This window comes from Crocodylus porosus, unplaced genomic scaffold (genome assembly GCF_001723895.1).
Source record: "Crocodylus porosus isolate Cpor-Errol unplaced genomic scaffold, CroPor_comp1, whole genome shotgun sequence".
Lineage (NCBI taxonomy): Eukaryota > Metazoa > Chordata > Crocodylia > Crocodylidae > Crocodylus > Crocodylus porosus.
Window position 1 is genome coordinate 75,627,452 of NW_017728947.1, and position 12,156 is coordinate 75,639,607.

The following is a 12,156-nucleotide window of genomic DNA, read 5'->3' on the forward strand; positions in this document are numbered from 1 at the left end:
ACAGCATGCCCCATGGTTTGAAAGCTGCTGCCTTAAGGAATACAGCATAGGTTACCAGTGCCTTCTAATCTGACTGAGGTTTCTTTTCTTCAGTGCAGCTACATCTTTGAGGTGTATGTGCAGTATTGCTAACTCGCATGATTTTGCTGTTGTTCTTAAAGTCTATGCTTTGGGAATGTGAAGAATTTAGCTTTCTCTTATATATAAAAGCTCTTTCTTATATAAAGAAAGAGCTAAGTTTTTCATATTCCCATAGCATAGATTTTAAGAATGACAAAAATCATGAGAGTTGGCAACACCATATGTGACACCTAGAAAAGGAACATCATCTAAATAATAATACTTAGTACTGTATGTTTTCAGATGTAAACTCTAGGCATTAGAGCAGGGGCGGGCAATTATTTTTACTGAGTTTTGGCAAGCCATCGAGGGCCGCATGACAGGCAGCCAGGAGCAGATAAATATTAATTTTCTAAATTTTAGGGGCCCTGCAGGGATAGAATGGCCTGGTGGGCTGCATCTGGCCCGCAGGGTGCATTTTGCCCACCCCTGCATTAGAGACAGCTGTTCACCATAGCTGATAGGTAAGTGTCCTCTCCTCAGCACTGGACAAGTCCCTAATATATAAACAGTAAGAAATAATCTGCCTGGCCAGAGGGACAGACTCCAAAGAGTAACCCAAGTCTCTCACATACCTCATTCAAAAAAGCCTGTTGGATTTGTTACCTGCTACCCACTGAACAGCTTGAACAAGGAGCCAGACAAAATACTGGCTTACGCAGTTTTATTTGAGCTCAGCTGAATTAAATCTCTCAATAAAACTCTTATCTCATTCATATGTATCCAGGTACTTTACAATTGCTATATGCATTCTTCCTAGTAGGCAGGAGTTTTGAATTCAAGGCAGCTGGTTTCCATTTGTCCTGCTCAAGGAGAGCAGCATACTAGAGATACAGCTTTTGGAGCAGTGTATCAGCTCCATTTGTTTTTATTCCTTTTTAGTTCTTTTTTTACACACCAAACAAATTTCAAAGATTCCACCTCCTATTGCTTTCTTCTCCCTTTCCTGTACTCCTTCCCCAAGGAAATTCTTTACAAAACGACATTAAGTTAGTGGTGCCATTACACGGTTGAACACTTTAAAAAAGTAGGACATGCTCAAGATAACACAGCACCCAGTCCTAACTCTTGTTCCCTTCTGCAGATGCCTAATTCTAATACAGCCCTTTATGATGTGAACAGAGGCTCTGTCTCAACTCATGCAACATGTACACTGAAACCAACAGGGCATCTCACAGCGTAGCCTGCACAGAAGCACAGCACTCATCCAGAGCCATGGTCAGGTGAGAGAATCCCACCCTTCCCTCAGCATAAAGGCGGGGACTAGCTGCATATTTCTTTTCCCTCTGCGGCTGTGTGGAGGGCCTGCCCTGCAACCTAGTGGCATCCCGGCATCAGTCATAGCCACACTGGAACTCCAGCCTCATGGTGGGAACATCGCTGGGGTGAGCTGGCCCAAGGTGATGTTGGCAGGTGGGAGCCAAGCGTGTTGCTAGCTCCCTGGAGCCAGCCTGCTGGGGGGACCCAGGTGCTAGTGCTCCAGGGAGGGATGTGGGACCCCCAGTCTCTGGCTACAGCCCCAGACCTGGGAACCAGGACTCAGGTGCCTTCTGTCTACTGGGAAGACAGGGCATGGCCTGGGCAGGGAATGCAGCCTCCTACCCTGTGCTGCCAGCTCTCCACATCACCTCTGCTAGTGCCTGCACTGCCACCACAGCTGCCAGACCCATCCCTGCTCACCCTCGGACTTCCTGCCAGGGCTCCCCAGTACCCTGAACAGCATCAAGCTGCTCAGGTCAGGTGTCCATTGGCTAATTCACAATCTTGCCCTTGCCCTGCAGGGCTGGAGGTTGCCTGGGGCAGGGACCTGCAGCCAGTACCAAGACGCCTGGCGGGGGGGAGGGAGCGCAAGCCAGATACCAAGGCCCCCCTGTCCTGCTCAGAGTGGTCCAGTCCTCAGTACGCCCAGCGGGGCTCGCAGCAGCCCCTCAAGGTGGTTGAGTCCTCTTTATCCCCCTCCCAGTGGTTCTGTCCCGTTGTCCCGACAGGACGTTTCGGTTTCTCACCCCCCCCCCCGTGTTTGGTACGACCCTCACGGCTCCCCCTGCGCTGAAGAGTGCTTGGTTCGGCCCGCTCCGTTTCCGGCCTGCCCGGGGCCTGTTTCCGGTGTCCGCGCTCCCGCCGCCGCCGCCGCTGCCGCTGTGATGTTGCCGCTGCTGTCCCGGTCCCGCTGCCTGAGCCGGGCGCTCGGCGCCCTGCGGCAGGTACGGGCGAGGCAGGGGCAGGGCGAGGCGAGGCAAGCCAAGCCAAGCCACGGTATAGTCCTGCCAAGGGCACTGAGACAGGGGCGGTGCCGCCACCGGAGACCCCCGGACGGGCGGGAGGGACACGCCCCCCCTCCCCCGCAAGGGCTCCTGCCGCCCCGGCACATGGCGCTTCCCCGCAGCGGGGTTAGGAGGGCCGGGACTGGGCCTGGGGGCTGGAGGAGCCGCCCAGGCGGCCGCAGTCTCGCCCCGCCCTGCTCTGCCCCGGCGGGGCGGCCGGGACCGGGGCTGGGGCCGAGTCGGGGTCCTGAGGCCTGGTCGCGGTCTCTCCGTAGCTGTGTTGGCAGCGGGTCGAGCTGTCCGCCGGGTCCGGGTTTAGCACAACGTGGTTGCGCTGGGCACTGGCGCGACACGAGCAGCCGCAGCGTGCTCGGGCGTTGCACCGGCCTCGGCTTGTGCGGCCTGGCCTGGCACCGGGTTGAAAGCACAGGCAGGAGGTAGAAGGGGCCAGAGGCAGCGGAGCTGGGCAGTCAGGGGAAGTTCCCGCCACACCTCCGCCTGGGAAAAAGATGTATCTAGAGTTTTCCCTGCCTGGAGCGATGCAAAGGCTAGTTCTTGTACTGGACTTGCTCCCTGCTGTGCTGCCCCCTGCGCTGTCAGCTGCTGGAGCAGCAGCATCCTGTTCCTCAAGACTTTTAGAGGTAGTTAATCTTGGCCTGTCAACCACTTGGTGCCCACAACTTGGCAAAAGGGCTGCTTTAGTGTCTGTTCATCTCCCAACATTTTTTTTCCAATTCAAAATGAGCTAGTCCTTGAATTGACTTTGCTTGGGAACGAAAGCATTCTCTGCACCTGCAGAAGCGCTCTTGCTGTCAAACTGGTTTATTTAACAGACTCCACCTCCACCTGCTTCAGCAGTGATTTCCACCCAGTCCTTGGTTTCTTGGTGCAACTTCAGTAATCACTATGTTCTATTCAGATGTTTTAAACAACTTAAATTATTTTAATAGATAAACATAAGTGTAGGCCTTAATATGTGGGTGGTCACAACTTGCAAAATGAATTTCAAACAGGCTTATATTTTAAAAGTATTAAACTCAAAGAGTTTCTTAAGTATTTTTTATTAGTATGCACCCTGCAGTGTGGTGGGTAGGACCACAGGTAGAGAAGTGAAAACCAGAATAACAAGCATAAAGTATTTTTACTGTACATAAAATGAAACTGTAAGTTAGTTGATTACACACAAGGGAATGTATTGGGCTAGGAAGATAATTTTGGTTGTGATGTTGAATATAACAGAATGGGAAGAGACAGGCAGGCAGGGAGTTCAAGGAGAGGGTGGTCATAGGGTGACCATGATAATTTTATGGACAGGGTAAAGAAGTCTGGGATAGGGGGTATAACCCCTCCCCCCCAACCCCAAGGCTCCCAGGAGCAGGGCTGGGCAGGGCAGTGCGGAAGCCCACCTTTGGCCTTTATCCCCTTCTTGCAGAGGCTGGACCCAGGTGAGGGCACCCCCTGGGCTCCATAAGCCCATGCTATGCAGCTGCATGATGCCTCCCAGCAGGCTGGGACTGCAATCCCAGGACAGAGCCCAGAGCCATCCTCCCCACCCCCAAACATGGGTCCCTAGCAGCCAGGAGGGCAGAGGGACCCCCTCGGAAGCCCTCTTCTTCACCTGGAAGGCTGCTCCCTAGTCCTGAATCCATTAGGCTGCAAGCCATGAGTCATTTGCCAAGTAGAATCGGTCAAAAGCTGGGCACATGCATGTGGGTTCACACCAATCTGGGAGTTTTGCTTCAGTTTTCTCTAGAGAGCCCAGCCAGTGAGTTGCTCCCTAGTCTGGACTCTGCTGGGCCGTGAGCAGAATCTTTTGCTCAGTCAATAGTCAATCAAGAGCTGAGCACATGCAGTCAGGTTCCTGCCAATCTAGGACTTGCACTTCAATTTTCTCCAACAGCCAGGATGACCTATGACACCTGGGACTGTCCCGGCCAATCCAGGATGTATGGTAACCCTAGTCATAGAGGTCTAGACAAGAGAATTGGGACATAGATGATGAGTTTTGAGAGTGAAGAAGAAGTATGATATGTGAGAATATTCTTGGAGGTGGTTGAGAGAGAAATATCAGGATGTGAGGAATAGAAAACAAGTCAAGCATGTGAACTTCAGAGTTGTAGCTTTGGGCAGCTAGGAGGGTAGCAAAGTTGGGAGGAATGGAGAAAGGGGGAAGCTTGGGTTTTGAAACTCATATGGTCAAGGGGCAGCAGGGCAGGCCCTACGAAGAGAGGCTAAAAGGCCTGAACTTATTCAGCCTCCACAAGACAAGGCTAAGAGAGGATCTGGTGACTGTTTACAAACTCACCAGGAGGGGGGACCGGTGGAAACTGGGGGAGGCTCTGTTCCCCCAGGCACCACTGAGGGTTATTAGGAATAACAGCCACAAATTGTTAGAGCGAAAGTTCAGGCTGGACATCATGAGACATTACTTTACAGTTAGGGCTGCCAGGCTCTGGAATAGGCTCCTAAGTGAGGTGGTGCTCTCTCCTACCTTGGAGGTCTTCAAGAGGAGGCTGGACAGATATTTGGCTGGGTTGATATGATCCCGGCACCCGTTCTTGCCCAGGGCAAGGGGTCAGACCTGATGATCTGTTTAGGTCCCTTCCACCCCTAAATACTATGATTCTATGACATATGAAGAAGAGAATTAAAACTCGAGAACTCTGTTCCGGAGGAAGAGAGTTGTGAGTCATCAAACTAGGAATCATGGGAGAGCATCAGTGGTGAGTGTGTGGGCAGAAGAGGACAGGAGTGACATTTGCGACTTGGACCAGGAGAGGCAACCACTGAGGAAGTGGTTGCACAGGTAGGACTTCAGAAGTCTGCAGACAAGATGCTCTTCAAAAGGGGCATGTAGTTGACAGCAGGTGGATGGCAGTGAGGCCTTTGGATTTCACTAGGCAGGGAAAAGTTAGTGTATAACTGTTTAGTGAGTGGAAGCAACCAAAGGGAGCTAAGGATGTTACCATGCTAGCAAACTAACAGTGTTCTCTATCTCCTTGGCTTTACTGCCTCAGTCCCATCTGATTCCTGTCTTTTCTTCCTACCTGACGTTACATATAAAAAACCGGCTGTACAAACCAATGAGGCATATAAATACACTCAGTCTCTTATGCCGCAATGGCTTATTCACGACCTGGCTATCAATGCGGTGATTTCTCTGCTATAAGCAGTCCAAAGTATGGCCCTTCCCCACAGGGCTGATTGCCCTAGTGTTCCTTTGCCCTATTGCTACCCCGTCATGTCAGTGCCTATGATGCCCAGCCCTTAGATTATCTAATGCATGCATCACTTGTTGACTGCGAAACTAATTTACATGCTGAATGTTTCTCTTCTCTGAATCTTCTTATTCAAACAAAGCCTTGACTGGAATGATGTTTCCAACAAAGCCTTGACTGGAATGATCTAGTTGGGAATTGTCCTGCTTTGAGCAGGGGGTTGGACTAGATGACCACCTGAGGTCCCTTTCAGCCCTAATTTTTTATGATTCTATGTTTCTAGGGTTGAAGTAGAAATTTGCAAATGATGACAGTATGTCCATGCCCACTTCGGGAGTTATGTATCCATAGAGAAGGATTTCAAACGTGCTTCAGGGAGTGACAGTTCCCAAGTAGGTAGAGATTGGAGGCTGTGCATTAGGGTCACTTTGACCTTGGGCTGGTTCCAGCATGTTTGAAAACTCTTGAGAAATCATGGGAGGCAGGGGGGGAAGTAGTACGTTGATAATGAACTCTGGGGAGGTATTGGTCAAATTGTTGTCAGTTACTACATTTTCCACGTTAAGGATGGTTCTTAAAGTATGTTCATGTTGGCATACTGGACCTGAAACTGCTGCTGCTGTTGCTGCTGCTGCTCCTGCTGCTTCAGCCTGTGAAGGTCCTTAACCACACCACTTCCTGAGGTTTAATGCCAGATGTCCCCAGGAAGAGATGTGGTCATAAGCAGATATGCTTTGTAAATGGGATGTTTGCCATCTCCTTTACCAAGGCTATGTATATAAGAGTGCCATTTCCTGCATGCTAAAAATAAACTGGGAAGGGGTAGTAATATGTTTAGAGACCCTCACCATCTTATTTGTGCCTTCCTCTACTGTGTAGCTACATTGGAGAGCTTTCTCTTCTATCTTCCTCTCATGTAAGGCTTTAGTTTCTCAACCCTGGGGTTGTGTGACTACATGAAACAGTCTCTTGGTATGCCAGCTCTTAGATTTATAGCACTCCACAGAGACTGTGCTCCCATAGGAAGTGCTGTTTCTGTGGGTTTATTTTTCCCCAGACATTTATTATTAGTTGGCTTCCCAGAGCAAGCCATGTCCTAGCAGTGCGGGGGCTCCGCAAACAAACACATGAGCCTGTTTTCCTTCCAGAATCTAGTACAGCATATCCTGTTTCCCCAGCAAGATGTTGTCTGGTATGCTAGGATTTCCCCTGCCTCTTTATGAAGTACCCTAAAAGAAGCATCAGAAGACTAAGTGAAATTAGCTCCTACTGTACAATTGAATGAATACCTAAAGAGCCAGAGAACATGTGGCTGTAAATCATTTGGGGGTTTTGGTGCCCAAAAAGTGCAGTCAATAGAGGTCGAGAACCCTAAACTGAGTTTCCTTGTGTTCCTCCAGTTTTTCACAAAGTCAAATGTTTTGTGTACATTTCATATTCTAAATAGTGTGTCCCTGCACTGTCTTTAACATTTCATCATCCCTAACGGTTCCTTTTTGTACATGAATTTTCAGAAGCACATTTGTGAAAAACATTGTGCTAGTCCAAGGTACCGGCTACAGCTGAGCTCTTAGTTCTGGCTGAAAGTGAAGGCAAGTTGTATATACAGACTTTTTCCTCAGAAGTTGAGATTTAACCAAAGTAGGATTTTTTTTTTCCTTCCTGTAATGACTCATGTACAGTGATACTTTGAATTTGCCAAATAATATGTTCCACTCCAGAAGGGAGTTATTGCAGTGTTGGGTAGCATGTTACTTTTTACAACTGCTTGGTGCTCCTTCAGGTCAAAAGGTGCTGTGTAAGATCAATTAGAATACCTGTGAGAGAGAGGATCTGGTATAACTGTGTCCCAAATTTTGATTTTGGTTTGAAATGTTGAACGGAGTTATGAACCTTCTCTTGACTTTGAGGATTAAGATGAAGGTCAGAAAAGGTGACATTCTGCCTGATTGAAATCAATAGGAGTCTTGCACTGACTTCACTAGACCCAGGATGTCATTCAACGGCTCTTTTAAACCCCCAAATTCCCTTTAAGTAAAATTGACACTGCAGATTGGAGCTGCAGAGGCTGTGGGACTCAGCAGTTCCAGTGTGGAATTGCTGCTTCCAACAGTCCTAATCTAGCCACACTTAGCCTTCTCGCATAGTGACAAACTCAAGGTGAGCGAGGCTTTTAGAAAACTGTCCCTTGTGTCCTTTTTACATTGGCATTCCCCTCCCACAACAGCAGGAGCTGCAAGTAAAGCCAAGGTTTGGAGTTTAATTCACGTGCTTCCAAGGTGCTTTTCTGTGGTAAAGAGTGTTGGAGTAGAGGGATGGGGATGGGAAAGGGGATCTGAAAGTCTTTCGTCACTTCCTCTGCCTCGCAGATTGTGTTGTGCAGTGAAGCAACATGCTTGACATAGGGGCCTGTGAACACTGTCTTCTACTTCCTAATCTAGGCCAAAGCCTGGAGTGTGGGAGATGGCAGAATCCCCTCTGGAGTTGGTTCTGCCTGTTGTTTGCAATGCTGATAGTCCCTCTTCTCTCTGACAGGGAAACTGTACTCTGGCAAGATGCTCTCTGCCTGGTGAGTCTTGTACTTGGAATTAACTTGTATTTTGTTTTTTATTTCAAGCAATAGTCAAAGCAAGACAAACTAATCAGATTTGATGGTCACAATAAACTGAAGTAATCGAAGACAAACTTCCATAAAGCTAATTGGTAAAGAAACAATAGGTTAAAAATTAAATCGGAAGGGAAACCAGCTGCGTGTTTCTGTGGAGACATTTGCTTAGTGAGAGTAAATTCTGTTTTCTGCTTCAATGGCTAAATTTAATCACCTCCTTAAGCATCGCTTAGCTGGAAATGGTTCTTCTTCCTCAGCTTGTGCATCTCTAAAGAAGTCTGTGTGTTGTCAGACTCTTATACCTAGCCTCTCTAATTGAAGATCAAGCCCAGCACCCCTGAAAAGGCAAAGGGCAAGGTTTTAATTTGGATAAGTCACCTAGTCTCCAGGGTCAAATCAGAGAACATGAGCATAGCAGGGCCTTCTGGTACTGTGCATTATCGAGGAGTTCTTTGGAAGGGAACACATTTCTCTTCCAGTAAATATTTCAGAAAGCAGCTTCCTTGGGAATGCTGCTGCACTGCTAGAATGGCATTTATGTTTCCTTTCCTATCAGTGCTGCTCCTGAGTTTCCTGTGGGAGCGTCTTGGAAGTGAATGGGTCCTTGCCATGTCCTAATTTGAAACTTTTTACTGCTAATACTGAAGTAACAGCCCCAAGCAGTGGTCATGCCAGCAGATTACTATCTTGGGAAAGCTGGTTTGGCTTGATTTTTTTTCTCTAATTGACTTTGCTTATTTTTCTGGCTTTGGGGAGGCTGCTGGTTTGTGTCTTTCCTTTTTAAAAGATCTGTATCCCAAAGGGCTGGTGTGGCAGGGGAAGGTGTTCCCCTGACACCCCCAGCCCTTTGTCACCCCGATGCAAATCTAAATAAAAGCAAAGCCATTGTTGCACTCTTAGGGCTTTGAGCAGGGCAGCTGGTGTAGAGGTTCCTGTGTGCAGCCTTTTCTCACACCCTGTTCCAGCTGCAGTATCAGACTCTGTCCTGGGTTTCCTTGAGGCTCTCCTAAAATCTGAATAGATTCCATTAAGTGTGCTTGGAAACATCTGAGTTGTTTCCAACTGTATATGCCCTTGTTATCCTGCTGGGTGTGACTGGGTAGTTTAGAGGGTAACAAGGTTTTTCGTTTAAATGGTTTCTACCTTGCAGGTGTTCCTGGAGGCCAGGGGCTGGCTTGCACCAACAGTAGGAAGTTTGTGTAAGTATCCATTGGAAAGTGGAGGTCTGCTGCAGCATGTCAGAGGGAGGAGCTGGTTTAACCTTGATGCATGGTGGTGTCTGCTTTGTTGTCATTAAACCCTTGAGATGCTCAGAACTGGCTTCAGTGAAATATGGGCACCCCAACTTTTGTGGTCCAGGAATTACAGGGTGTTATGAAGAACGCTGCTGAGTTCTCCAAGTATAGTTGGCTGTTGAATTCCCTTTGGGTACCTCCATAAGATCTATACCACATAGACTGTCGTGAAAGCGACCCTTGGCTTCAGTGCATACGCATCATCTGGCAGCTGAACAACCTTCAAACCAGTTTTACAAGCCAGTGTAGAGTCTGTGCCTGATCCAGTGTATATGGGAGATGTGGGTTGGCTACCCACAGGGAGTGAGTTTATTCCGTTATGTGTGTTCTCTCTCTTTCTCCAGTGCAAACAACTCGAGTATCTTCACTGTCCGTTACTTCAGAACCACTGCTGCATGTAGTAAGTAGCTATGTGTTGGGAACCACTGGGATTAACTGCTGTTCTCTCCCTTACTGGCATGTATGTGGCCCTGAGCTAGTATGTTGGTCTGGTGTTGGGTGGTGTTAGGATTTGCAAGGTGGATAAAAATCAACTATTTAAAAAAATAAAATAAATCAGATTTTTTAAAATTTAAATTAGATTTTTTTTTATTTAATCACTTGCTTTGTTAAGATGTTTTAAAAAAAACCACTGTATTAAGACAGTTTTAATTTTTGATATGGTAAAGATCAAAGATGTCAACAAGGAATAGGGATTATACCTGCTAATGATATACTATTTGGGGCAATATTTTCACATAGCCTTTTTAGAAAAGTTTTATAAATAGGTCACAACAGGTCATGGAATGTATTATGGGCCCAATCTTACAGGGTTCCCAGAGGCTCCTCTATAGGTTAGTAAAAATTTAAAAAAAAATACTCTACTCAGTGCTTAGTCTAGAAGATCCCATTAAGCATCTCTGTGAGGCTGAGTTTTAGTTTTCAAACTGTGGATTTGTGTCTCCAGAGAGAAAATCCTTGTTAACAGCAATATATGGCAAGAAAATCATAGAAAGTTAGGGTTGGAAGGGACCTCAGGAAATCATCTAGTCCAACCCCCTGCTCAAAGCAGGACTGTCCCCAGCTAGATCATCCCAGCCAAAGCTCTGTCTAGCCAGGTTTTGAAGACCTCCATGGATAGAACTTCCACCACCTCTCTGGGTAACGTGTTCCAGTGTTTCACTACCCTCCTAGTGACAAAATCCTTCCTAATATCTAATCTAAACTTCCCTTGCTGCAACTTGACACCATTGCTCCTTGTTTTGTCATCTGCCACCTCTGAGAACAGTCTAGCTCCATCCTCTTTCGAACCTTTATTCAGGTAGTTGAAGGCACTATTAAGTCCCATCTCAGTCTCTTCTCTAAAATAAATAAACCCAGTTCCCTCTGTCTTTCCTCATAACTTATGTCCCCCAGTCCCCTTACCATTTCTGTTGCCCTCCACTGGACTCTTTCCAGTGTGTCCACGTCCTTTCTGTAGTAGGGGGGCCCAAAACGGAATGGTTTTCTTACGTAGCTGCAAAACTTCAGATGTGGCATCACTGGTGCTGAAGAGAGGGGAATAATTCCCTTGACCTACTGGTAACACTCCTACCAGTGCAGCCCAGTATGTTGTTAGCCTTCTTTGCAACAAGGGCACACTGCTGGATCATTCAGCTTATTGTCCACTGTAACGCCAAGGTCCTTCTTTGGAGAGCTGCTGTCCAGCCAGTCAGCCCCAGCCTGTACAAGTGCATGGGATTGTTCCATCCTAATTGCAGGGCTTTGCACTTGTCCTTGTTGAACCTCATGAGAGTCCTTTTGGCTCAATCCTCCAATTTGTCTAGGTCACTAGTCCTACCCTACAGCATATCTACTATTCCCACCCCCCCCCCAGCTTGGCGTCATCTGCAAACTTGCTGAGGGTGGACTCTATGCCATATTCTAGGTTGTTGATGGAGGTATTGAACAAAACTGGCTCCAGGACTGGCCCTTGGGGCACTGAACTTGATACCGGCTGCCAACTATATGTTGAGCCATTGATTACTACTCTTTAAACACAGTGCTCCGGACAGTTTTCTGTCCACCTTACAGTCCATTCATCTAGCCCATACTTCCTTAGCTTGCCTGGGAGAATGTTGTGGGAGATGGTAGTAAAAGCCTTGCTAAAATCAAAGTGTGCCACATTGATCGGTCTCCTCGCATCCACAGAGTCAGTCATCTTATTATAGGAGGCAGTCAGGCTGGTCAAGCATGACTTGCTCTTGGTGAATCCATGCTGATGGTTCCTAATCACCTTTTTGTCCTCCAAGTGCTTAGAAATAGATTCCTTGAGGCTCTGTTCCATGATTTTGCGAGGGACTGAGGTGAGGCTGACTGGTCTGTAGTTCCCAGGATCCTCCTTTTTCCCTTTCTTAATATGGGCACTATGTTTGCCCTTTTCCAATCATGGGGACCTCTCCTGATTGCTAGAGGTACACGTCTGTCCCATATCAGATTGGCAATGATATAAGGAAAATTGAGTGTATTGGCAATTAGCTTTTTTTGCCTGATGTGACTGATAATGCCACTGGTAATTCCCCCATGCATATGTGCAACTGGAGCACAGCACACAGGCAGCCAGGAGCACAGCCCCACAGCATGAAGAGCAGCCAGGTTCGGCTGGTAAGTCTGTTGTGAGGGAAGGGACATGG

At 47.6% G+C, this 12,156-nt stretch overlaps 1 protein-coding gene across 1 annotated transcript in view; it reads left to right on the top strand.

The window, feature by feature from the left end:
* Window positions 1-1,277: 1,277 nt before the first annotated feature.
* Window positions 1,278-12,156, top strand: part of DLST (dihydrolipoamide S-succinyltransferase) — a gene marked incomplete at its 5' end in the record, with an annotated part of 23,389 nt that continues 12,510 nt past the window's right edge. Inside the window, 4 exons of the mRNA XM_019551133.1 lie at window positions 1,278-1,343; window positions 8,138-8,171; window positions 9,361-9,409; window positions 9,850-9,905. Coding sequence (XP_019406678.1) covers window positions 1,278-1,343; window positions 8,138-8,171; window positions 9,361-9,409; window positions 9,850-9,905 — 205 coding nt within the window. The remainder of the gene's footprint in view (window positions 1,344-8,137; window positions 8,172-9,360; window positions 9,410-9,849; window positions 9,906-12,156) is intronic.